Source organism: Narcine bancroftii, chromosome 13 (assembly GCF_036971445.1).
Source record: "Narcine bancroftii isolate sNarBan1 chromosome 13, sNarBan1.hap1, whole genome shotgun sequence".
Lineage (NCBI taxonomy): Eukaryota > Metazoa > Chordata > Chondrichthyes > Torpediniformes > Narcinidae > Narcine > Narcine bancroftii.
This window is the reverse complement of record NC_091481.1, coordinates 76,200,041-76,225,170: the sequence shown is the minus strand read 5'-3', so window position 1 is coordinate 76,225,170 and position 25,130 is coordinate 76,200,041. Positions and strand designations below refer to the sequence as shown.

At 47.6% G+C, this 25,130-nt stretch overlaps 1 protein-coding gene across 1 annotated transcript; it reads left to right on the top strand.

Annotated features, from left to right (window-relative positions):
- Nucleotides 1–454: 454 nt before the first annotated feature.
- Nucleotides 455–20,921, top strand: LOC138748931 (proteasome subunit alpha type-6-like). The gene is made up of 7 exons (XM_069909861.1): nt 455–588; nt 6,743–6,837; nt 12,953–13,034; nt 13,144–13,299; nt 16,426–16,604; nt 18,862–18,956; nt 20,608–20,921. The coding sequence occupies exons 1-7, from the start codon at nt 513–515 to the stop codon at nt 20,663–20,665; spliced, it is 741 nt and encodes a 246-aa protein (XP_069765962.1). The 5' UTR covers nt 455–512; the 3' UTR covers nt 20,666–20,921.
- Nucleotides 20,922–25,130: the final 4,209 nt, after the last annotated feature.

Sequence of the window (25,130 nt, the reverse complement as noted above, 5' to 3'; positions counted from 1 at the left end):
CTTCGTCTGAAGAGGGCGCGCAAAATCATTGAGGTCCCCTTCCACCCCGCACACAGCATCTCTCAGCTGCTCCCATCGGGGAAGAGAGGAGGATCAGAGCCAGCGCCACCAGGCTGAGGATCAGCTTCTTCCCACGGGCAGGCGAGAACGACCCAAGGAACTGCTCGCGACCACCGCCCGAGACCCTCACACCCACCGAGCCATGTTTATTTATTTGCACGCCTGGGTGTGGGTCTGCGGGCTTTGCACTGAGGACCGGAGAGCGCTGTTTCGTCAGGTTGCCCTCCTGCAATCCGATGACCATCAACTTGATTTGATCCAAGAGTGAATTTGAATGCATTTGTTATTGTGAGTGCAGGTGAGTGTGAGGGTCTTTATTTCAGATTTGCAGTTAGCCCCTGGGCACCAGGTAGATCAGGCCGGTTGAATTGATTGCAGAGCCTGGGGGTTTGCCACTTCCGGGTCCGCTGCTCCCGCCGAAATTGAAAGTAAAAGTCCGCTTCGCTTGGAAGATGAGCCGAGGGTCCAGCGCCGGCTTCGACCGTCACATCACCATCTTCTCGCCCGAGGGGAGACTCTACCAAGTCGGTCAGTCACCTCCCGCCTCCCGCCCCCCCGCTCCCACCCCCTTCTCCCGCCGAAATCGCCCCGCGTCCATCAGTGGGGGAACCTCCTATCCGATGGGCAGCTCGTCTGGCGAATCAGGAGGCGGTTGACCTGTGCATCTGCCAATCGGGTAGGGGTGGGCGGGATCGGTGTTGATTCACCAGGTGAATTCTACCCTAATTTCCAATCAGAATTCCCAGTGATTTAAAGTTTTCTTAAAAGAAGGGCAAATCAGTGCCCAACATATTAAAGAACTGCTGTTAGGTACAGAGGTTAAAACAAGTCTTCAAGGAGTTTACTTGCTCTCACCTTGTTGAATGGTGACACAGCTTTCACTTTGCAACCAGGGTTGGAAATTCCCATGTTCCACAGGGATGTTGACCTTGCCAACTTCCTCAAACCAGGGGATTTTTTTCCCCCTCAGAAAGCATGGATTTGCTTAGTTTCAAACCTGTTTACATCTACAGATAACTTCCCAACATCTTTGAGGGTGCACTCTTCAATATAAGCTCAACTTGTATTACATTTTTATCATCCTAACTTTGAGATGGGATTACAAAACTGCGCTTAGGATGTGCAAATTATTTTTCCCATGGATAGGCCACAATTCTGATCAATTTAATCTGCAGGAACATTCCATCTTTTCAATAGCTCAGGCACTTAAATGTTGTTTTGCCAGCTCCTTTAATGTGAGTTTGACTTTATCATGAAGGTTGCCACTTTGGACAATAAATATCCCATCGTAAAGATCACTAACGTGTCCAGTTTTGAGTGCTTTGTAGGACCAATTAAATTGCAGCTTGGAGGATTTTAAGAGAACAGACTACTGTAAAATGACATTGTAAAGGATTACTGCCACCCCTCAATACTGTGTGGGCAATTTAGATAAAGATATTATAGCATGTTCCAAGAATGTTGATTATTGAAGGTCAAATGCTTTCATGAGTATCTGATGAAGGGTGGCAGTCTTCTATTTAGAAATCAAATTGAAAAATTTTCAAATCAAGGGAATTGATGTATTAGACCTGGTAAAGCTTCTGCTGTAGAAGGAAACTGGAAGAACTGACTTGTGCTCCTAGTTGTTTTTGAAATCTGTGGAAATGTCTGTTTTGAGCACGGTACTAACTTATGTTCAGTTCAAACAAAGCTACAAAAGTTCTGTATTCACAAATGAATAAAATGGGAGATGGTATTGGTTGGAAAAAAAAAGCCAAAATCAAGATTGCTTTATGCTCACATACAATTATACGAGAGACTTTTGTTTTCCTTTGACTCGTAGAGGCACAGAAGGTTCCTCTATCAAGGCCGGAAGGAGAAGCAGGCGAGAGTCCCTTCGGAGACACACACCGAGTGTCTGTGCATCTGTCCACTGCCTCCTCCTGTCCGGTCCAGTGGTGACCGGCTGTGATGCAGCCGGCGGGCTGACTGGCTGCCTCACGGCTTGGCTTGGGGACACGGATACCCCTGATCGTAAAGCCCTGCAGAAAGAAGGTAGTGGGCGCAGCCCAGGACATCACAGGCCAATCCCTCCCCCACCATCGAGGTCATCTACGGAGAGCGCTGCCGTCAGGCAGCAGCAGGGATCCGCACCACCTGGCACACGCTCTGTTCTCACTGCTGCCATCGGGAGAGAGGTCTCGGTGCCACAAGTCTCGCATCCACCAGGCTCAGGAACAGCTGATTCCCCCTTCGCCATCAGATTCCTCAACAGCAAACTCAATCAGGGACTTATTTAAGGACTCTGACCTGCATTTTATTGATGTTTAGTGTAGTGGTTAGTGCAACGCTATTACAGTGCCAGCGATCAGGACCGGGATTCCAATCCAGCGCTGTCTGTAAGGAGTTTGTATGGTCTCCCCATGTCTGAATAGGTTTCCTCCGGGTGCTCCGATTTCCTCCCACCCTTCAGACAATGTAGGTTAATTGGGTGTAAATTGGGTGGCACAGGTTCATGGGCCGGAAGGGCCTGTTACCATGCTGTATGTCTAAATTTTTTAAAAATCCTCTCTGTATTGCTCAGTTTTTAATTTGTTTACATGTGTACTTGAGGACTGGTCTTTTGCACGACCAATTAGTGGTCATTCTGCCTGGCCCACAGGAAAAAAATCTCAGGGTTGTATGTGATGTCATGTACATACTCTAACAATAAATCTGAAATCTGACCTCCAGGCATCCCAGTCACTGGTTCTCAACCCCCAATTTGACTAAGCAGCTATAGAGCCTGAGGCCCTTTGGAAGCCCTCCTAACTCCAGGTTTTTTTTCTATCTCGCTATCAAAATATTGAGAATAAGACTTGGGATGTTATGGTGAAGTTGTACAAGACATTGGTGAGGCCAAATTCGGAGTATTATGTGCAATTTCTGGGTACCTAACTATGGGAAAGATATCAATAAGATAGGAAGAGTGCCGAGAAGATTTACTTGGGTGTTGCTGGGGCTTCAGGAACTGAGTTACAGGGAAAGGTTAAACAAGTTAGGACTTTATTCCCTGGAGCGTAGAAGAATGAGGGGAGATTTGATAGAGGTATTTAAAATTATGAGGGGGATTGACAGAGTAAATATAGATAGGCTTTTTCCACTGAGCGTTGTTGAGGTACAAACAAGAGGACATGGATTAAGGGGGAAAGTTTAGGGGGAACCTCTTCACACAGAGTGCGGTGGGAGTGTGGAATGAGCTTCTAGATGAAGTTGTGAATGGGGGCACAATTTTCACGTTTAAGAAGAATTTGGACAGAGGTATGGAGGCTATGGGCTGGGTGCAGGACTAGGCATAAAAATAGTTTGGCATAGACTAGAAGGGCTGAAGAGTCTATTTCTGTGCTGTAATGTTCAATGGTTCTGAGGTGCTTTATAATTGTGTAGTCTAACCATTGTCAACAGGGGCCACAGCACATTTAAGGGGGGGGGGAGGGCACGGACTGAAATCATAAACATTTTTTTAACGGTACAGAAGAAACTAACTGAACCTGACTGTTTCACAGGGAAGGGACCCCATAAACTTTGTGCAGGGGGCCATAGCCAAAATAAGGTTGAAAATGACCGTTGGTGTTGGTTAAGAAGATTGAGCCCCAGGAATAATATTCCACATGACCCTCCCAGACACGACTGATGGGGTATTGTCTTTCCGGTCACAAAAGGTCAGGCAGGTACAAGCTCCAGCATCTTAATCTTCAGTGCTGACAGTGCGGAGCTTGCACGTTCATTAGATTTCCCAGGTGCTCCAGTTTCCTCTCATATCTTCTTTGGCTTGGCTTCGCGGATGAAGATTTATGGAGGGGGTAAATGTCCACGTCAGCTGCAGGCTCGTTTGTGGCTGACAAGTCCGATGCGGGACAGGCAGACACGGTTGCAGCGGTTGCAGGGGAAAATTGGTTGGTTGGGGTTGGGTGTTGGGTTTTTCCTCCTTTGCCTTTTGTCAGTGAGGTGGGCTCTGCGGTCTTCTTCAAAGGAGGTTGCTGCCCGCCGAACTGTGAGGCGCCAAGATGCACGGTTTGAGGCAATATCAGCCCACTGGCGGTGGTCAATGTGGCAGGCACCAAGAGATTTCTTTAGGCAGTCCTTGTACCTTTTCTTTGGTGCACCTCTGTCACGGTGGCCAGTGGAGAGCTCGCCATATAACACGATCTTGGGAAGGCGATATCTAAAGCAAGGACAATTGTCATCTTGAAGATATTATGATCTGCTGAGGCAGGGATGGCCAACCTATGGCGCATTTGATGATTAGAAGCGGCGCATTGCACCCCAGTGAGGATAAAAAAGGAAGTCTACTCATGCAAAAAGTATTAATCAAAAACCGATTTGTAGAAAAAAAAAGCCCATAACAGGAATTCAAGGTTGGATAGACTAGGCTTGTATTCTCTGGAATTTAGAAGATTGAGGGGGGATCTTAAAGAAACATATAAAATCCTTGAGGGTTTAGACAAACTAGATGCAGGTAGGTTGTTTCCAATGCTGGGAAAAACCAGAACCGGGGTCACAGTTTAAGGATAAGGGGGAAGGTTTTTTAGGACTGAGATGAGGAAAAAATTTCTTATCTCAGAGGGTGGTGGATCTGTGGAATTCTTTGCCACAGGGAGTAGTTGAGGCCGGTTCCTTGTCAATATTTAAGAGTAGGTTAGATTTGGCCCTTGTGGCTAAGGGGATCAAGGGGTATGGGGAGAAGGCAGGAACCGGGTACTGATCAGCCATGATCATATTGAATGGCGGTGTAGGCTTGAATGGCCAAATGGCTGACTCCTGCCCCTATTTTTCTATGTTTTTTTCTAGAGCTAGAAAAGGGTTTTACTGAGAATAAATTAAAACGTAGCAATTATTTTTAGCATCATCAAAACACTCAAAAGTCTCAATGAGGTAAGTAATGTTTATTTTGTTTTTATATTAAATCAATATATCATGTTAAAATGCTAAGTAGGTCTATATTAACATATTTTTACAAGAATTGAATCGGGTGCAAGAGTTTTATGGCACAACTGAACTCGTGCGTGGAAAAAATTGACGCATGGAATGTAAAAGGTTGGCCACCCCTTCTGCTAGAGAATCACAATCTGACTGTAAGAAGTGCTTCAGACAATTTCTGCTAAGGGCGAATCTGTTCTGCCTTACGGCAGCTGAAAACACATCTCGTGTAATGTTGCCCTGTCATTATTCCATGACATTAGAGTGAGGAAGGGGACTGATGGAGATGCTCTGAGTCAACAGAGATTTGATGGGCTAAATGGCCCATCTCATGGAAATATGATAAATCTGATCAATTATGATTATATATTGTCCATTAATATAAAAGTATAATTTCTCGTGTGGCTGCAGGAAGTGAAGTCAATGGGGGTGAGGCTGGTTTGTGTGATGGCCCTAGCTGCATTCACAACTTTAAATTTAAATCGAGACGTACAGCATGGTAACATGCCCTTCTGACCCACTAACCCGTGCCACCCAGTTATACCCAATTGACCTACAACCCCTGATATGTTTTGAAGGGTGGGAGGAAACCAGAGCTTCCGGGGAAAGCCCACGCAGACATGGGAAGAATGTACAAACTCCTTACAGACAACATGGGATTCGAACCCTGGCCGCTGTAATGCATTGTGCTACAATAACTGCCGCTCCCCCCACCACCACCTGCAGGTTCTGGTGGTCTTGTTCAGAGCAGTTCCAATCCAAAGCAGTGATGGATCTGGGTGGGATATTTTCTGGGGTACATCTATAAAAATGGAAAGACATGCTGGGGACATGCCTCGGGCTTCCTCAGGCTTCTGGAGAAGCAGGATCGTGATGTGCTTTCTTGGTTGCAAAGTCAACGTGTTGATACTTACACCCAAAACCTCAAAGCTGTCCCTCTCAGTAACCTATGCACCACCCTGCTTCCTGATGTCAATGGCATTGAGGCCAGTGCCTCAAATGAAACAGTTGTTTCAATGGCCACTATCACATACATCCCTGAGATTCCTTTTTCCAATGGGAACAGCAGAATTACCACTTAGTGATGGAAAAAAATCCTAAACATGTACATGTAAACAAATAAAGAAATGTAAACAAACTGACTATGCAATACAGAGAGAATAAAAAAATAACAAAGTGTAAAGGTAAGAGTCCTTAAATGAGTCTCTGATTGAGTTTGTCATTGAGTCTGTTGGTGGAGGGGCAGCAGCTGTTCCTGAACCTGGTGGGTGTGAGTCTTGTGGCACTGATACCTCTTTCCTGATGGCAGCAGCGAGAACAGAGCGTGTGCTGGGTGGTGTGAATCCTTGATGATCACTGCTGCTCTCCGACGGCAGCATTCCCCGTAAGTGTTCTCGACGGTGGGGAAGGTTTTACTCATGATCTCCTGGGCTGTGTCCACTACCTTTTGCAGGGCTTTTCGTTCAAGGATATTGGTGCCCCCAGACCAGACCATGAGGCAGCCAGTCAGCACACTTTCCACCACATCTCTATAGAAATTTGCTAGGGTTTCCAATGTCATGCCAAACCTTCACAAACTCCTGAGGAAGTAGAGGCGCTGACGTGCTTTCTTCACGATGCCATTAGTGTGTTGGGTCCAGGAAAGTTCCTCCAAGCTAGTGACTCCCAAGAACTTACTCACTCAAGACTTTTGAACCAGGCTGTCTAGTCGACATACCATATGCCTCCCTTTGCCTTATAGAGTATGCCTTCAAAGCCATCAACCAGAGTGGTCTCACCACCGTGGCCGTGAGGGGTAAGGATTCAGTCGTTGTTGTGACACAGAAGAAAGTGGTGGTGAGTGCATAAACCTTCTACCCATTTCCCTCCCCCCACCCCCCCCCCCCCCAAACCCCTTCCCTTTCCCTTTCGGTTCAAAACAATGAATTCCAGTTAAATAGTGTCCTTGACTTAAGTTTGGTTGCCTTTGGAGAGGCCTGTAAAACAACCACACATTGGTGAAACACATCCACAGGCTTCATATCCTGACTGAGATGAGGACACGTGTTCATGCAAAAACTAAATGCAACCATGAATATTTACTTAGTCTCCTGCTACAATGGAGAGACTGGGCGCAGACTGGGAGATCGCTTTGTTAAGCACCTCGGCTCTGTCCTCTGCAATAGAGTGGATCTTCCAGTGCCCACCCATTTCAATCCCCTGTCCCGTTCCCTTGCTGACATGTCTGTCCATGGTCTCGTGCACAGCCAGACTGAGACTACCCGCAAATTGGAGGAACAGCAACTCATCGTCCATCTGGGTCCCCTCCAACTGGATGGAATTAACTTTGACTTCTGTGGTTTCTGTTAAAACCACCCCTCCTCCCCTATTCTTATTCCCCTGTCACCTTTCCCCCAGCTCTGACTCTCTCTCTCTCTCTCCCTCTCCCTTTTTTTGTTACACAGAGCCAAAATCAATTCTCACCTTTCCTCTTCTCATATCCAGTAAACAATCTTTTGTTGGTATGGACTCCTCCCCCCCCCCCCCCCCCCACCCCCACCAGTCTTCAGTATTTACTCAGACATCTTCCTGTTCTCTGCTTGTACTCTGAGGAAGGGCTCAGGCCCGAAACGTCGGAAACATATATCTTTACCTCCTATGGACGCTGCGAGACCGTCTGAGTTCCTCCAGCATTTCTGTGTGCTTATTATATTTATCAAATCCGTTTTTTTCTATTTATTATCTTTCTGTCTCATGAATATTGTGGTAATTTTAATTCCTACTATTGTGTATCTAACGAATCCGTATGGCTGCAGCAAGTAAGAATGTTGGTGCATTGTATTTACATGCAGGACAATAAACTCTTATACGCCCATTCAGCCCGGCCTCTGGACAAACTTCTGGTACCTCCAGCAAGATAAATAGGAAGGACCTTTTCCTCATTTGTCCATGGCCTCGTGTACTATCCACCAGGACCACCTGCAAATTAGAGGAACAACACCTGATTTTCCGTCTGGGCCCTCTTCGGCTGGATAGCATTAACGTTGACTTCTCCATTTTCTGCTCACCTGCTTCCCTTTCCTCCCCCTTCCCTCTCTATACACCAAGACGTCCCTCCTCCACCGCCTGCTGCTGTGCCCTTCCTCCCTTGTCCACTTATTATTGTCCATGGTCCTCCCCCCGCCTTACCTTTTAGTTCGGGTGCCTGCCAACATTTTGTACACACCCTGCTGACGGGCTCAAGCTAAAGCGTTGGCTATGTCCCTGTGCCATATCCATAAGGAGACTGTTTGACCTTCTGATTTCCCCCAGTGTCGTGTTTTTTCTTAAATCGCAGTGTCATTTTCTTTGGCAGAGGGGTCCGAAATCAGGAGGCAGGGTTTTGAAACGATTGGAAAGATCAGTGGACACTTGAAGGAAGTATTTTACACCTGCAGACAGGTGTGAGCCTGCAGAGGGTAGTGGCAGCAGGATCCCCAGCGCCCCGCATTCAGAGACACAGCCTCCAGTGCTCGGGACCCGGTGCTGTTGTGCACAGCCCCACAGCCTTCCCACACTACTCGCCCCTGCTGCCTGCTGCATGCCGCAGCCTTTTGCCCAAAAAGATTATTTTTAAAAAACCCACTGGGATGGATTATCTCTACGATATTGACCAGTCACATGTTTTTAAAGTTGCAAAAAAAATGCTCAGATTCCCTGTGTTTGATCCAGAACTTTTATTTACCTGCCATAATTTTTTGCTGTCGTTTTACCCTCTAATATTTACCATTGTTAAATTCCATGCCAACGTTTATGTTGTAATTGCAGGGTTTAGCCACCATGTAGCACAATGGAGCAGGCTCAACCGGTTTTAAACAAGGAGCATAGAATCAGAATTTATTGCCATGAACATGTCACGAAATTCGTTGTTTTGCAGCACCGTCACAGGGCAAACATTTATATAAACCACCGTACAACAATAGATTTAAAAAAAAAACAATAGTGCACAAAAAGTAAGGCATGTGGTTCATTGATCATTCAGGAATCTGATGGCAGAGGGGAAGAAGCTGTTCTTGTGCTCCCTGAGGTCTCGTCTTCAGGGTCCTGGACCTTTACCCCAACGGTAGCAGAATGAAGAGGGCACGGCCTGGGTGGTGGGGGTCTTTGAGGATAGAGGCTGCTTTTTTTAAGACACTGCCTCTTGTAGACGTCCTCGATAGAGTGAAGTCTGGGGCCTGTGACGTTGCAGGCCGGGTTAACCACCCTCTGGAGTTTATTCTTGTCCTGAGCATTCATACCAGGCAGTGATGCAACCAGCCAAAATACTCTCCACGGTACACCTGTCAAAGTTTTCGAGATGACATACCGAATCTCTTCGGACACCTCACAAAGTATATCTTCTGGCGATTGCATCAACATGGAGGCAGTAGAGAACATTACAGCACAGTACAGGCCCTTTGGCCCATAATAATAATGTTGATCAAGCTACTCAACAATCTGAACCTTCCCCAGCCTCACACCCATAACCATTTGTTTTTTGTATCCATTTGCCTGTCTCTCTTCTTCTCTTTGGCTTGGCTTCGTGGACGAAGGTCTATGGAGGGGTAAATGTCCACGTCAGCTGCAGGCTCGTTTGTGGCTGACAAGTCTGATGCGGGACAGGATTCTGTTAAATGTCCTGTAGAAACTGCAACCTAAACACCATGCACACAATTCAAAGAACACACTCTTTCTTCGTCACACAAAAAAAAGGCACCAACCTTTTTCTTATTCCAAAAAAAACACCTTTCCAGAAAAAACCCCTCTGCCCTTTTCTATCGGTTCTCAATCACGCTGGCGACTACGACGCTCCTGTTCTCCTGCACGTGCGGCCCCGCCCACGCACGGCGGTCCACCGTGTGGTTTGCACTCCCCACTCTGGCCCCCACATGCGTGTAACCACTCTCGCCCGTCGCCCCGGAAACCTCACCACCGGCTCTACTCCCGGCCCACGTTAAGTAAGCGACCGTGACAGTCCCTATTGTACCAGCACCACCCCCCCCTCCCCCAGTCCCGGCAAGCCATTCCAGGCACCCACAACTCTCTGTGCAAAATATACTTACCCCTGATGTCTTCCCGAAACGTCCCTCCCTTCACTTTGTACAGATGTCCTCTGGTGTTCGCTACCCCCGCCCTGGGAAAAAGGCACTAGCTGTCCACCCTGCTCATAATCTCGTTGACTTTCTAGTCACCTAAATGTCTCTACTTAGTGTATCCTGACATCAGGTCCAAATTAGATTTTTTTTAAATATATCTTGGCTGCCCGGAAAGATTTTGCATTTAAGAGCCGATGTTATTGTCTGGCATGACACTTTCCAGGTGCTGTCTGTAGCTTCGTTGTGTGGCCACTTTCCCAGGATCCTGATGGCAAGGGAGCAGGACAGAAATGGTCAGCTGATGGTAATGATGTTGGGTGTCACTGCAGAGTAGGGAGTGGTGCCCAACAGATTAAGTTATTGACTTGCCTTGTCTGATGTTGTAGTCTGATACTCCACTGGCCAAACCAGAATGCCCACGGTAATCTGTTACTCAGTTGACATCTTAAACGCCTCATCACCACGGCAACCATGGCTTTGCCCTATCAGAGCTATTCCCTTTTATACCTTCCATCGTTCCTCAACCTCCCCGCTAATTAAAAGTGAACTTATCCCTCACTTTTCCAGTTCTGCAGTCAGGCCAGTGACCTGAAACAGTTCCATTTCAGTGGATGCCACCCCACTGGCTGAGCACTTCCACCATTTTCTCTTTTTATTCTCATGACTGGAAAGAGTGCTGAGTACCGGGACCGTGTGGTCAAAATTCACCCCTCCCCCCCCACCCCGGTGAAGTTGCAGAGCTGTGACAACTCCCTCTGCTCTGATGGGGCAATCATCAAGAACTTGGGTGAATCATCAGTAGGAACACCCAGATGATTCTTAAACAGATCAGAAATAGAAGCAGGAGAAAGGCATCCGGCCCATTGAATTGAATTGGATTGAAATTAGACGCACAGCTCAGTAACAGGCCATTTCAATCCGTGAATTTGTACCGCCCAATTACACCCAAACAGCCTACAACCCCCCCCCCCCCCCCCCCAGGGCTGATCCGATGATGGGCTCATCTCCACCTATCTGCCTTTTCCAGTAGGAACACCCAGATGATTCTTAAACAGATCAGAAATAGAAGCAGGAGAAAGGCATCCGGCCCATTGAATTGAATTGGATTGAAATTAGACGCACAGCTCAGTAACAGGCCATTTCAATCCGTGAATTTGTACCGCCCAATTACACCCAAACAGCCTACAACCCCCCCCCCCCAGGGCTGATCCGATGATGGGCTCATCTCCACCTATCTGCCTTTTCCCCCCATGTCCCTTAATTCCCTTACGACGTTAAAAAGCTATCCAACCTTAAATGTATTTACTGAGGCCGCCTCCGCTGCTTCAGTGGGCAGCGCATTCACCGCCCTCTGGGAAAAGCAGTTCCTCCTCATCCCTGTCCTAAACCTGCTACTCTGAGGCCAGGTCCCCTTGTTCTGGTCTCCCCCACCAACGGAAACAACGTACCTACCTCTCTCTTGTCTATGCATTTCATGATCTTGTACGTTTCTGTAAGATCCCCTCTCATTCTTCTAAAACCTAGCGATTTTCACATCATATCACATCTAAGCTCAGTAAAAATGAAGCCTAATTTTTGAAATTCATCACGCCAAAACATGACTGCAGCATTTCATTGAGTTTTTCAGTGTATCTGACCAATTCTGGGCAAGTTGGAAGCAGATTCCCCCCCCCACCCCCCCACCCCCCCCCTAGGGAGAATATTAGACGAGGTTCAACTATCATCGGATCATTTCAATCGAGCATAGCCATTCACAAAAAAAACAAATGTCAGAAGCATTTCGGGAATAAATATCTTCCAGCTTGTAGAACCAGACCAAGGATGGTCTCCTTCCTGCCATGAACAGACTCCCAAATGAACTTTCCACTACTAAAAGGATGTTCCTTTGCTCTGCTCTAACTGATCTCCCTCTGTAAATCTCCATTTCGTGCTGATATCTTTTTACTGCTGCACTTTAGATTAAGATTGACTAGCTGGATTGCACACAAAACGAACGTTGTCAGTGTGCCTCACTCCACAGTTGAGTTGAACAATTCAAAGGCTGATGAAGGAACACTTTCTCCATTGACCCTCCCTGACCCACTGAACATTTCCAGGGTTTGTGGATAGATTTTTGGATTTCGGATTTCTTGCCAGAGTACATATGTGACATCACATACAGCCCTGAGCTTCTTTTTCCTGTGGGCCAGGCAGAATTACCACTTAATGGTGGTGCAAAAAAAACTATACTTAGCATATACATGTTGAAACAAATAAAGAAATGTAAACAAACCAACTGCATTACAGAGAAAGATAAAAATATCAATGAAGTACCCAGGTAACAGTACTTAAATGAGTCCCTGATTGAGTTTTTCGTTGAGGAGTCTGATGGTGGAGGGATAGCAGCTGTTCCTGAATCTGGTGGTGTGAGTCGTGAGGCACTGATACCTCTTTCCTGATGGCAGCAGCGAGAACAGAACGTGTACTGGTGTAGGTCCTTGATGGTCGCTGCTGCTCTCCGACGGCAGTGTTCCCCGTAGATGTTCTCGATGGTGGGGAGGGCTTTACCTGTGATGTACTGGGCTGTGTCCACTACCTTTTGGAGGGCTTTATGCTCAAGGGTATTGGTGTCCCCCCCGTACCAGAATGTGACACAGCACACTTTCCACCACACCTGTCGAAATTTGCCAGTGTTTTCGATGTCGTACCAAACTTCCGCAAACTCCTGAGGAAGTAGAGGCGCTGAAGTGCTTTCTTCAAGATGCCATTAGTGTGTTAGGTCCGGGAGCGATTCTCCAAGATAGCAACTCCCCCTCTCAATCGCTGATTCCCCCACTGATCACTGGTGCATTATCACGCCAATTTTCATTTTATTTCAGGATAAGCTTATTGACCCCAGCACAGTCACGAACGTGTATCAACTCACGGACAAGATCGGCTGTGTAATGACAGGCATGTTAGGTCAGTGGTTTTTAATACTTTGTTTGCATGCCTGTCCATTCAGTGCTGTGGCAACTATACTGAACTCCAACAACTTTCTTCCCTCCATCTTACCTCCTGACATAACCAGCGGACAGCCGGTCGCAGGTCCAGAGAGCTCGGCATGAGGCTGCCACTTGGAAGTACAAGAACGGTTACGATATCCCAGTTGAGGTGCTGTGCAGGCGAATGGCGGACATCTCCCAGGTCTACACGCAGAATGCGGAAATGAGGCCCTTAGGATGCTGTGAGTACACATCTTCTTCACGTTTAGGATTTGAAACACATCGGTTGATAGTCTGTTGATGACAGGCCTTAACAGCAGACTGAGAGAATCTTTGGCCCCACAATAACGAAGTTATCCACCTAAGGTAGTCCAAGCCTGTGTTTGGCCCTTTCTGTGTCTGATCCTTTCCTGTCCATGCACCTATATCTTTCATTTTTATTTTATTTCTTAAATTTTAGACATCCAGCCTTTCTGGCCCACGAGCCCGTGCATGCCCCGTTGACCCGCACCTCCAGTACGTTTTGAAGAGTGGGAGAGAACCCCAGGGAAAACCCACGCAGACACGGGGAGAACGTACCAACTCTCTTACAGGCAGTGCGGGATTTGAACCCAGGTCCGGTCCCGATCGCTGGCACTGTAAAGCCATTGCGCTCACCTTACTGCCCCTAACACCATGTCTTTTGAACAACTATCTGTGTGAAAAAGATGTCCTCTCAGGTCCATTTTCAATCTTACCTGCCCCCCCCCCACCTTAATTCCATGGGCTCTCATTTTAGACTCCCCAACCCTGGAAAGAGTATGAATAAGCCCCTCCGTTAACCCCCCCCCAGCCTCCTATGCTCCAGGTAGAAAAGCCTTCATGTCTCCAGCCTCACCACAATCCCATGAATCCCGTGAATCTTACCAGCTTCATCACACGCTTCCCACAATGGGAATATTTATCATCCTATTTAGTTGGAACATGTGGTCCAGACTGGCTATGGGGAGGAGATTTCCTTTTGTGTAGGACATCAGTAACCTACATTAGGAGTTTCACCCAGTTTATTTAATTACTCCGATTTATCATGTTGGGATTTGAATGTCTCTGAATCAATAGCTCAGGCCTCGGATTAACTACCCCAATATCTAGAATTGTTTTACAGGAACTGGGTATTACAGGAGTTACAAGATGTTTATGCATCAATTAGGGAGGAGACACCGTATACCCTCGTGTAATAGTCGATACCATGTAGAAGTCAACCCCTCTACATTTGGCCCCTGCCGCCCACCCATCCGAGCTCCCGACACCCAGACCGCGAAGCCTCGCCTAGTCCCTGGCCACCTACCCATCGGAGCTCCCAATGACTCGACTGTGGCCGTTCGCCCATCCAAGATCTTGATGCCCCGAATAGACTTACCAACCGGCCCCCCCCGCCCATCCGAGCTCCCTACAGCTTACCACCCGTTCCCAGCTGCCCATTCATCCGAGCTCTTTTTGCTTCGAACAACGCAGATGTAGTAGTATGCATGCAATAATTTAACCCCATAAATACGGTAATGAAGACCAGCACCTCCAGGTTCAAGGACAGTTTCTTTCCAACACCTAATGGGCTCTTGAACCTCCCCTTGGTACACTAATCATGCACTGCTCTGTCACCACAAGTGGACTCCACCTGAAACGTTGGCTATACCTTACACAGTGCAACTCAGATTATCCGAATTGGTTGGGACCGGGCCTGTGTCAGATAAACTTTTTTTTCTCGGAGAACTGTTCATTTTTTAAAAACAGCCCAGTAGCAACAGCAAATCATTTGCATCAATGTTTAAACAACAAAACAAACAAGGGTGCTGGATGGAAAAGGTCATCGTGAGCTCGTGGAGCTGTTCTAGTGAACCGGTGCGGACTTGAAAGGCTGACATGGCCTGTTTCTGCTCCGTAAATGGTTATATGGTTATGGTTAAGGGAAGACTTTTTAAGCATTAAAATAATATTTAATTCTCACCAAAATAATGCTGGCTGCCTATCCCCGACTCATCCCAGCCGCTGCTGCTGAGGCTTCCTGGGCCAGTGGAGCACTCACTGGCGAGTCGGCGGGCTCCTGTCTCCCCGGTCACCGGAGCTCCCGATGCCCGAGTCCCACCCCCAAATCCTCCCGCACGTGTAGGAGAGGTGGCAGAGGAGATTTACCAGGATGTTGCCTGGATTGGAAAACAAGTTAGCACGTGCACACTGGGGAGAGGAGGGAGGGAAGGGGAGGGGTGGGGGGGGGGAACACCACTGAGCCTGAGGTCCTGCTCCTGCCATGGGAGGCCGCTCTCCTCGATGATGCCGGGACGAGGGATTCTTCTGAACACTTGCGGCTGGGAGACAGCGACGTGCGGTTGGAGAGGGAGAGTTGGAGAGAAAAATCCATGGGGGAAGGTAACGAAATGGAATGAGAGAGGGGAGGGAGTTACCTGAAACGAGGACAATCGTCGTTTTCATTCTAGGTCAAGAGAATTTTTTTTCCAACCTGTGAGGTCAGCTCAGATAAATGAGAATTTGTGATTATTTTGGATATTCTGTTATCTAAAGTTTTGAAAAAATTTTGGATAAATGAGGATTTTGGAGATTCCAATTTTGGATAATCAGATTATATATATATTGTAGTGTGCGCAGTACCGCAAAAGAATGACTGGTTTATTGCACTAGAAGCTCTGCAATGTTCTCTCCCCGCTGCTGACGACAGGAGTGGCATCACTACGGTGCCGACTTCCGATTGGTCAGTGTTACCACCGTTGCTCGTTGTTTCCTGCTGTGCCACCTGGGACGAAGGTCATTGGGCCCTGCCTGGCAATCGCTGGCCATCTTGTGCACTGGGTGGCGTCCCGGTTAACAGGCCACTTCTATATATATACCTATCTGCTGTTTGACCTGCTAAGTTTCTCCAGCATTGTTTTTACCACAAAAGGACTGTCTGCGCCATTGTAGGTCACAATGTTTTGGACCAGGATTACTGTAAACATTTATTATCTAATTATTTTATGTGTTTATTGTCTCTTTAATTTTAACACAATTATTTTTCTGTGATAGTTTACCTGCAGCAAGTAAGAATTTCAATGCATATGCAGATTGTATGTTGTGTCTGACCATAAGACGTAGGAGCAGAGATAGCCTACCCCATCGAGTCTTCCTTGCCATTTATTAACGAGCTGATCCTTTTTCCCACTCTACCCCGCTGCCTGGCCATCTCTCCAATAACCTTTGAGTCATTCTCATTATCAGAAGATTGATTCAAGTTCCTGAAGGAAGGGAGGGAATGAGTGAAGGCTGGCCTCCCGAGGCGAGAGACTATGGGATGAGATCACCCATGCCTGCCCACCTCTGTCCTAATTACTACGTTGCAGGCATGACGCTCCTGGCTATTGACGATGAACGTGGGCCCCAGCTCTACAAGTGTGACCCCGCCGGTTACTACTGTGGCTTCAAGGCCACCAGTGCTGGGGTGAAACAGACTGAAGCCAACAGCTACTTGGATAAGAAGCTGAAAAAGAAACCTGACTTGACATACCAAGCCACTGTGGAGGTGCTGTAAATTTCATAATTTGCCTCGTTTACTCCCTTTTCATTTGTTTCTGAAGATTTTGGGATTGTGGGAAAGCGTACACACATTCAGATTTTTTTAGACTTTTGTTGTTTAAGCGTATTTGACACAAAATGCTGAGTTCAGAGGGAAGGATTCTCCTGCAGGCAAACTGACAGGTTCTCTCCAACATTCATCTCACCATGCAAGGAGCACATTTCTTCGGGTGGAAATTACAGTACAGGCCCTTCAGCCCACGATGTAGTGCTGACCGATATAAACCTACTCAAAAATGTAAACCTTCCTCACCTCACTTCCACATCCCTCAATTTGTCTGGTATCTGCTGAAGAGTCTCTTAAATGGCCCTGTTGTTCCAGCCTACACCATTATCCCTGGCAAGTCATTCCAGGCACCCACAACTCTGTGTAAAATTCTTCCTCCTGATGTCTCCCCTAAACTTTCCTCCCTTCACTTAGTACAGATGTTTTTTCTACTCCTGCCCTGGGAAAAAGGTGCTGGCTGTCCATTCTGCCTCTCAGAATCTTGTAGACTTCGATTAAGTCATTATTTTTCGCTCCAGAGAGAAGTCCCAACTCTGCTAACTTGTTTTCCAATCCAGGCAACATCCTGGTAAATCTCCACTGCCCCCTCTCCACAGCTTCCACATCCTTCCTGGAATGAGGTGTCCACAACATTCCAAGTGAGGTCTCACTGGAGTTTTATAGAGCTACAATAAGCTACAATAAGCCTTGCTTACCTTGCAGTGATGACGAGAGATCAGAAGGAGAGTTTATCCACTATAAGCCGAACTGCTCTGTCAGCTTATTGGAGGATGGGAAAGGGTTGGAAAACAGAAACTTTGCAACCCCCACAGCAAACAACCCATTCTTTCACCCGATACCCACATTCCTCAACAAAGCCCCAAAACACATCCTTACTCCTTGCACCCACTTCCCCACCCTGAAGATCCCCAAACCTCACCCAACCCCATCCATCCGCTCTATTCCCTCACCCAACCCCATCTACCTGCCCTCCATCCTCACCCTACAACCCAACCCCATCCACCTGCCCTACATCCTCACCCTACATCCCAACCCCATCTACCTGCCCTACTCCCTCACCCTACAACCCAACCCCATCCACCTGCCCTACACCCTCACCCTACATCCCAACCCCATCCACCTGCCCTACACACTCACCCTACAACCCAACCCCATCCACCTGCCCTACATCCTCACCCAACATCCCAACCCGATCTACCTGCCCTACTCCCTCACCTTACAACCCAACCCCATCCACCTGCCCTCCATCCTCACCCAACATCCCAACCCCATCTACCTGCCCTACTCCCTCACCCTACAACCCAACCCCATCCACCTGCCCTCCATCCTCACCCTACATCCCAACCCCATCCACCTGCCCTTCCCCTCATCCTACAACCCAACCCCATCCACCTGCCCTACACCCTCACCCTACATCCCAACCCCATCCACCTGCCTTACATTCTCACCCTACAACCCAACCCCATCCACCTGCCCTACACACTCACCCTACATCCCAACCCCATCCACCTGCCCTACCCCTCATCCTACAACCCAACCCCATCCACCTGCTCTACCCACTCACCCTACATCCCAACCCCATCCACCTGCCCTACATCCTCACCCTACATCCCAACCCCATCCACCTGCCCTACCCCTCATCCTACAACCCAACCCCATCTACCTGCCCTACACCCTCACCCTACATCCCAACCCCATCCACCTGCCCTACCCCTCACCCTACAACCCATCCTCATCACCTTCCCTGCACCCTCACCCTACAACCCAACCCCATCCACTGCCCCATCCTTCACATAGCAATGCCCATATGGCCTCCACCCTGCCATCCAAACGCACCCAGCTCTCTAACCCATTCCTGCACCTGCCTCTTCTCTGCTCCCTCTATCTGCATTCGCCCTGCAACTCCACTCGCTGTATCCTCACTCCACCGATCTTCCATCTTTCTCAGCTTGTCCTTGTCCCCTTCAATCCTCCACTCCCCGTGCTCCGAGCAAACCGTTAACGCTCACACACTGCGTCACAAGTAACTGAGCCCTGATGACAATTTTGATGGGGGAGGGGAGGATGTTTTTCAGTGATAATAGTACTACATAAATGCAAGTTGTGGTTGTGAGGAATCTCTGAATGGTTTCCAGTTCCAACACATCCACAATCTTTAGTAAGAAGCTGCTAAGTTGTCCCCTTTCCTTCCCCGCAGCTTGCCATTTCCTGTTTGTCCACTGTCCTGGCACTTGACTTGAAGGCAACCGAGATAGAAGTTGGCGTCGTCACTGTGGAGAATTCCAAATTCAGGTACGTTGAATCCTTAAAATGAGACATGCAAATTAGAATAATAGACCAACAGGAGGCCAGTCGTCTTCTACAGCCCAGTTACATCCTAGTTAATTTGTTTCCCAATTCCTTTCTGTCTCGGTACACTTCAGCACCTGATAAGAAAGGAAACATGTAAGAGGAGCAAGACTTAGCCGATGTGGCCTCAAACCTGTTCCTCCCTTCACTGAGATCATGGATCATCTTCTTGATAGGTCCTAAAAGTTGGTGTAGAGGTTAGCGCAATGCTGTTACAGTACCATCACTCGGGACCAGGGTTGGAATCCCACGCTGCCTTTAAGGAGTTTGTACGTTCTTCTGCCTCTGTGTGGGCTTTCCCCGGGGGCGGGGGGCTCAGATTCCTCCCCCTGTTCAAAAACATACTGGGGTTTGTAGATCATTTGGGGTGGAATTGGATGGCACAGGCTCATGGGGCGAAAGGGCCCATTACTGTGCTCCATGTCTAAATTTAAATTATTTTTTTAGAAAAATCCAGCATTCTACCCTCTGAACAGGCTCGATGCCTGAGCATCCAGGCCTGTGGGGGCTGAGAATTTCCATAGCTTCATGCGGAGCAGTTTCCCATGACGGACAGCAGGAGAATGAGGGGCTCCTTCCTGCTTCAAGGCTCCTGAGGTTGGTCCCCCCTGCTGGCACTCGGAGAAAGAAAATATTTTTGCCATTTGCATTCTGAAAGGCGATCTACATGGTGCAGTGTCCCAGATGCAAACAGGATGTTTCTTTGTCTCACATCTATTTGGCTTTGAAAACTTGCTGTCAGTCTAACCTACAAGATTGACTGGAATGGTTTCTGTAACCATGCTTAATGCCATCACTGTGTGATTGCGAATCTTAAAACAGGTGCAATCTTAAATAAACACTTGTTGCATTTCGTACAACACAGGACATTCGGCCCATCAAGTCTGTTCCAGTTTACAGAGCAATGCTATTTCCCACCATCTTCGCCCAGGTTCTACCACTTGCTCATTTACTGCAGCCAATTAAACCACAATTCTTTGAGGCGTTGGACGAGAACTCCGGGGTGGGGGGAGAAACCTGCGCGGTCTCAGGGAGAATGTGCAAACTCCACACAGACAGTGCTGGAGGTGAGGATCGAACCCAAGCCACTGGAGTTGAAAGGCAAGGGCTCTACCCACAGAGCGATTGGGAAGCCCTATGCTCTTACAGTTTCTGATAGATAATGATGTACCTTTGTACACTCCTACACCAAACCCCCTCCAACAATATAGCCCACCCTCTGTTATAATTTACAGCCCAGAAAATGACCATTCGACCCCTCTGCTTGGTGGCAGTGTTTATGCTCCATACAGGCCTCCTCCCAATCTCTACTCATCTCCCTCCTGTTTATTCAGCTTCCCCTCTTGCTCTCCCTGTCACCGAGTTCCCATTCCCACCACCCTGCAGACCGAAAGGCTTCCCCAAACTTCCACGATGGATTTATAACTGATTACAGACAGAGCATATAGATGTTTGGATGGGCATGAAGGTTTGGGAAGGAGCGGAGCAGAGGGTTGGCTTTGGGTAGGAGAGTGATGTCATGGCTTGCAGCCTCGCTGCATCCATCCCAGTGGCCATTTTAACCAAGAAACTCCTCTGCATTTCACCCGAACAGGACCCTCAGCGAATCAAAGATCGAGAAGCATTTGGTAAACATTGCGGAGAGAGACTGACTCCCTCAGGGAGCCCAGGTGAAGCTGCGTTCAAGCACTGCTCTGCAGACAAGAGGAATAAAGGAAGATTATGCCACAAACACCTGGTTCTCCAATGAGGAAAATGTGACGGGGTGTTAAAAATGTCTCTTTTCTGCTCTCCCCTCAATACTCCAATACTGTTCATAAAAGATTACAAATTTAGCAACTTTAATAAGGAACTCAATGTGTAAAATACTCAGTACAACTCAGAATAAATGTGAACATAAGATGAGAATTATTTTGTTATTGGGATCGATGATCGTCTATTGATGAATTGGAGGTCTGTACTTCTCCAAAGCAACCAGAAGGCCACCATCCTCCAGACAAGGCTCCGCACCTCTCCTTCCCCCTTCAACATGTGCAGATTCACAAGATATTGGAGCAGAACCACTGGTCCATCAAGTCCGCTCCGCCATTCGAATCGTGAGCTGACCCATCCTCCCACTCAGCCCCTCTCTCTGGCCTTCTCCCCATCACCCTCGATGCCCTGACTCATCAAATACCTGCCAATCTGCACTGAAATACACCCAACAACCTCGTTTCCGCATCCGCCTGTGGCAACAGGTTCCACAGACTCACAACCTTCTGGCTAAAGAAATTTTTCCGCATCTCTGTTTTAAATTGGTGCCCTTTTATCCTGAAGTCGAAGCCTCTTGTCCTAGACTCCCCTACAATGGGAAACTCCCTCTACTCTGTCCCGGCCTTTCAGTATTCGAAATGTTTCTATGAGGATCACCCACCCCCCACCTCCCACCACATCCAACGAGTGCAGCCCAAGAGCCAACAACTGTTCCTCATATGCTAACCCTTTCATTCCCGGTATCATTCTAGTAAATCTTCTCTGGTCCCTCTCTAATACCAGCACGTCCTTTCTCAAATAAGGTGCTCAAAACTACACCGTACTCCAAGGGAGTTCGCACCAGTGTTTTATAGAGTCTCAACAGTACATCCCTGCTATTCCTCGAGAAATGAATGCCAACATTGCATTCACCACTGACTCAACCTGGAGGTCAACCTTTAGGGTATCCTGCTCAAGGACCCCCAAGTCCCTTTGCACCTCTGAATTTTGAATTTTCTCCCCCGTGTCCTCAGTGCCACCTTCCTGACCACCTATTTTGGGATCATCTGCTAATTTAACCACAGACCCATCTCTTCCATAATCCAAATCACATATACAATGTAAAATGAAGCGGCCCAAACACCGACCTCTGCGGAACACGACTGGTAACCAACCTGAACAGGATCCCTTTATTCCCACTCTCTGTTTCCCGTCGACCCGCCTGCGCTCTACCCGCGCTGATATCCTTCCTGTAATTCCATCAGCTCCCATCTTGTTCAACAGCCTCATGTGTGGCACCTTGACGAAGACCCTTTGAAGCTCCAAGTACACAACATTCCCTGCATCGCCCTTGTCCATCCTACTTGGGATCCCTTCAAAAAAATTGCAATAATTTTGTCAGACATGATTTTCCTTTAAGGAAACCATGTTGACTTGGGCTTATCTTGTCATGCACCTCCAGGTATTCCTCATCCTTGCCATTCAACTTGAACAGCTTCCCAACCACCGACGTCAGGCTAATAGGTCTATAATTTCCTTTCTGCTGCCTCCCTCCTTTCTTAAACATGAGAGTGACATTTGTGATCCTCTGGTCCACTGGAATCCTGCCAGACTGTATTAATTCCTGGAAGATCATTACCAACACCTCCACAATTCTTCAGAACCTGAGGGTGTATTCCTTCCGGTCCAGGAGACTTATCTATCCTTAGACCATTTAGTTTCCCAAGTACCTTCTCTCTGCTGATCTTGACTGCCCTTACTTCTCTTCCGAGAAAGCCACGAGACTCCAGTATTCTACTGACGCCTTCCACAGTGAAGACTGATCCAAAATATTAATTCAGTTCCTCTGCCATCTCCTTGTCTCCCATTACAATTGCTGTTTTCTATTGGTCCTGTGTCTTTGGTCGCTCTTTCTCTTTGATTAGACTTGCTAACTTCCTTTCCTAATTCATCTTTTCCTTCCTAATCACCTCCTTAGTTGTCTTTTCCAAGTCTTTAAAAGTTTCCCAGTCCTCCATCTTCCCACTCATTTTTGCTTCCTTTTTTGCCCTCCCTTTGGCTTTTACTCGGCCTTTAACTTCCCTCGTCGGCCACAATCGTCTCATTTTTCCATTCACAATTTTCTTTCTGTTTGGTAGGTGCCTGTCCTGCTCTCTCCTCATTTCATATAGAAACTCCAGCCACTGCTGACCTGCTGTCTTCCCCATTCCTGTTTTATTCCAATCGACGTTGGCCAGATCTTCTCTCATGTGACTGTAATTCCCTTTGCTCCACTGAAATACCGACACGTTGGACTCTAGCCTCTCCTTTTCATATTTCACAGTGAACCCAATCCCATTGTGATCACGGCCTCCTCCATTACCTTAAGTTCTCTAATCACCTCTGGTTCATAACTCAGCATCCAATCCAGACCAGCTTATCCCCTGGGGGACTCATCAACAAGCTGCTCCAAAAACCATCCCGTAGACATTCGACAAACTCTCTCTCCTGAGATCCCGGACCGACCTGACCTTCCTGATCTCCTTTCATGTTAAAATCCCCCATGATTATTGTAACGCTGTCCTTCCAACGTGCCTTATCTATTTCCAGTTGCATTTTGTAGTCCACATCCCGGCTGCTGTTTGGGGGTCCTGTAAATACAGTAACTGCCATTAGGGTCCTTTTACCTTTACCCATAAGGATTCTTCCTCTTCTGATCCTATGTTCCTTCTTTTCAACGATTTAATATCGTTGCTTATGAGCAGAGCCACGCCACCCCCTCTGCCTACCTGCCTACCCTTGTGATACACCGAGTATCCTTGGACATTCAGCTCCCAATGACATCCATCCTTTAGCCACGATTCAGGAATGGCCACTGCATCGTACCCTCCAACCTGCAGCTGTACAGCGAAACCATCCACCTTGTTTCTAATGCTACCTTTAGACCAGTTTTTGCGTGTCCCGTGTCTCTGCCATCCCGCAGGTTACTATTTTGTCACGTCACCTGCCTGTCACCCTTGCTCCACACTATCTTCATTTTATCGATGATTCCCCCAGCACTCTGACTCCCACCCCCCAGCCAAATTAGTTGAAACCCTCCCGAATGGCTATATTAAACCTACCCACCAGGATATTGGTCCCCTTTGGATTCAGGTGTAACCCATCCTTTTTTATAGGTTGTACCTTCCCCAAATGAGTTCCCAATGATCCAGAAATCTGAAGCCCTTCCCCCTGCATCAGTTTCTCAGCAATGTATTTATCTGCCTGGTCTACTATTCTTGCCCTCACGAGCACATGGCACAGGCAGTAATCCTGAGATTACCACCCTGCTTCTCAATACCCTGTATTCCTTCTTCAGGACCACCTCACTTATCTTACACATGTCATTGGTACCAACATCTACGAAGACTTCTGGCTGTTCACTTCACCCCTCAGAATGTTCTACACCTGGTTGGAGACATCCTTGGCACCAGGGAGGCAATGCACTGTCTGACTCACAGAATCCCCTATCACAATTGCATGCCTCTTCGGCCTCTCTGCTACAGAGCCAGGTTCAGTGCCAGAGACCCAGTCCCTATGGTCATCCTCTGTCACGTCATCCTCCCAATGCTATCCAGAACAATAAACTGGTTGCTGATAGCAACAGAACTGTTCTCTACATACTCCTTGTGGCTCCAGTCTATCACATCCTCACTCTCTAGCTCCCTAACATGGTCTCTTAGGTTATAAATTAATTAAAAATTTAAAAATACAGCACGGTAACAGGCCATTTTGGTCCATGGGCCTGCGCCACCAATTACATCCAATTTACCTTCACCCGCCGGTATATTTTGAATGGTGGGAGGAATTTCGAGACCCCAGGGAAAACCTGCACAGACACTTGACAGGCAGTGTGGGTCTTGAACCCCGGTTCTGATCGCTGGCGCTGTAATAGCGTGGCACCAACCGCTACCCCCCCCACAACAACCGTGTCGCTGGGTACCTGAGCACCAATCTCAGGGGGACTCGGGGAAACTCCATCGTTGTTAGTCTGGAGTCATAGCTGCATTTTATTTAATTACAGGGGGCAACAATTTTTTTTTGGAAACATTTACTTTCTTAAAAAAAAGGTGATGATCAACAACTTCAAGCTGAACACACAGATAATTTCAAGTTTGCTGGGCCACGTGGGACGTTGAAGAAAGATTAACTTTTTATCGAATTTACCCTGTTTAATCGCATAATGTTGCTGACATGTTGCGTTAGTTCAACTGCCCTGAAAATGTTTTGCCGCTGATTTTCATTTGTACTCAGCATCTGATGCCTCTCCTGTCAGTGTCCAAACTATAGTTGGCCGGCACTGATGGGTTCCAGTTGCCCTGATCCCGCTTTTCCACGGTCGCAATGTCCTGGTGAAACCTTTCACCG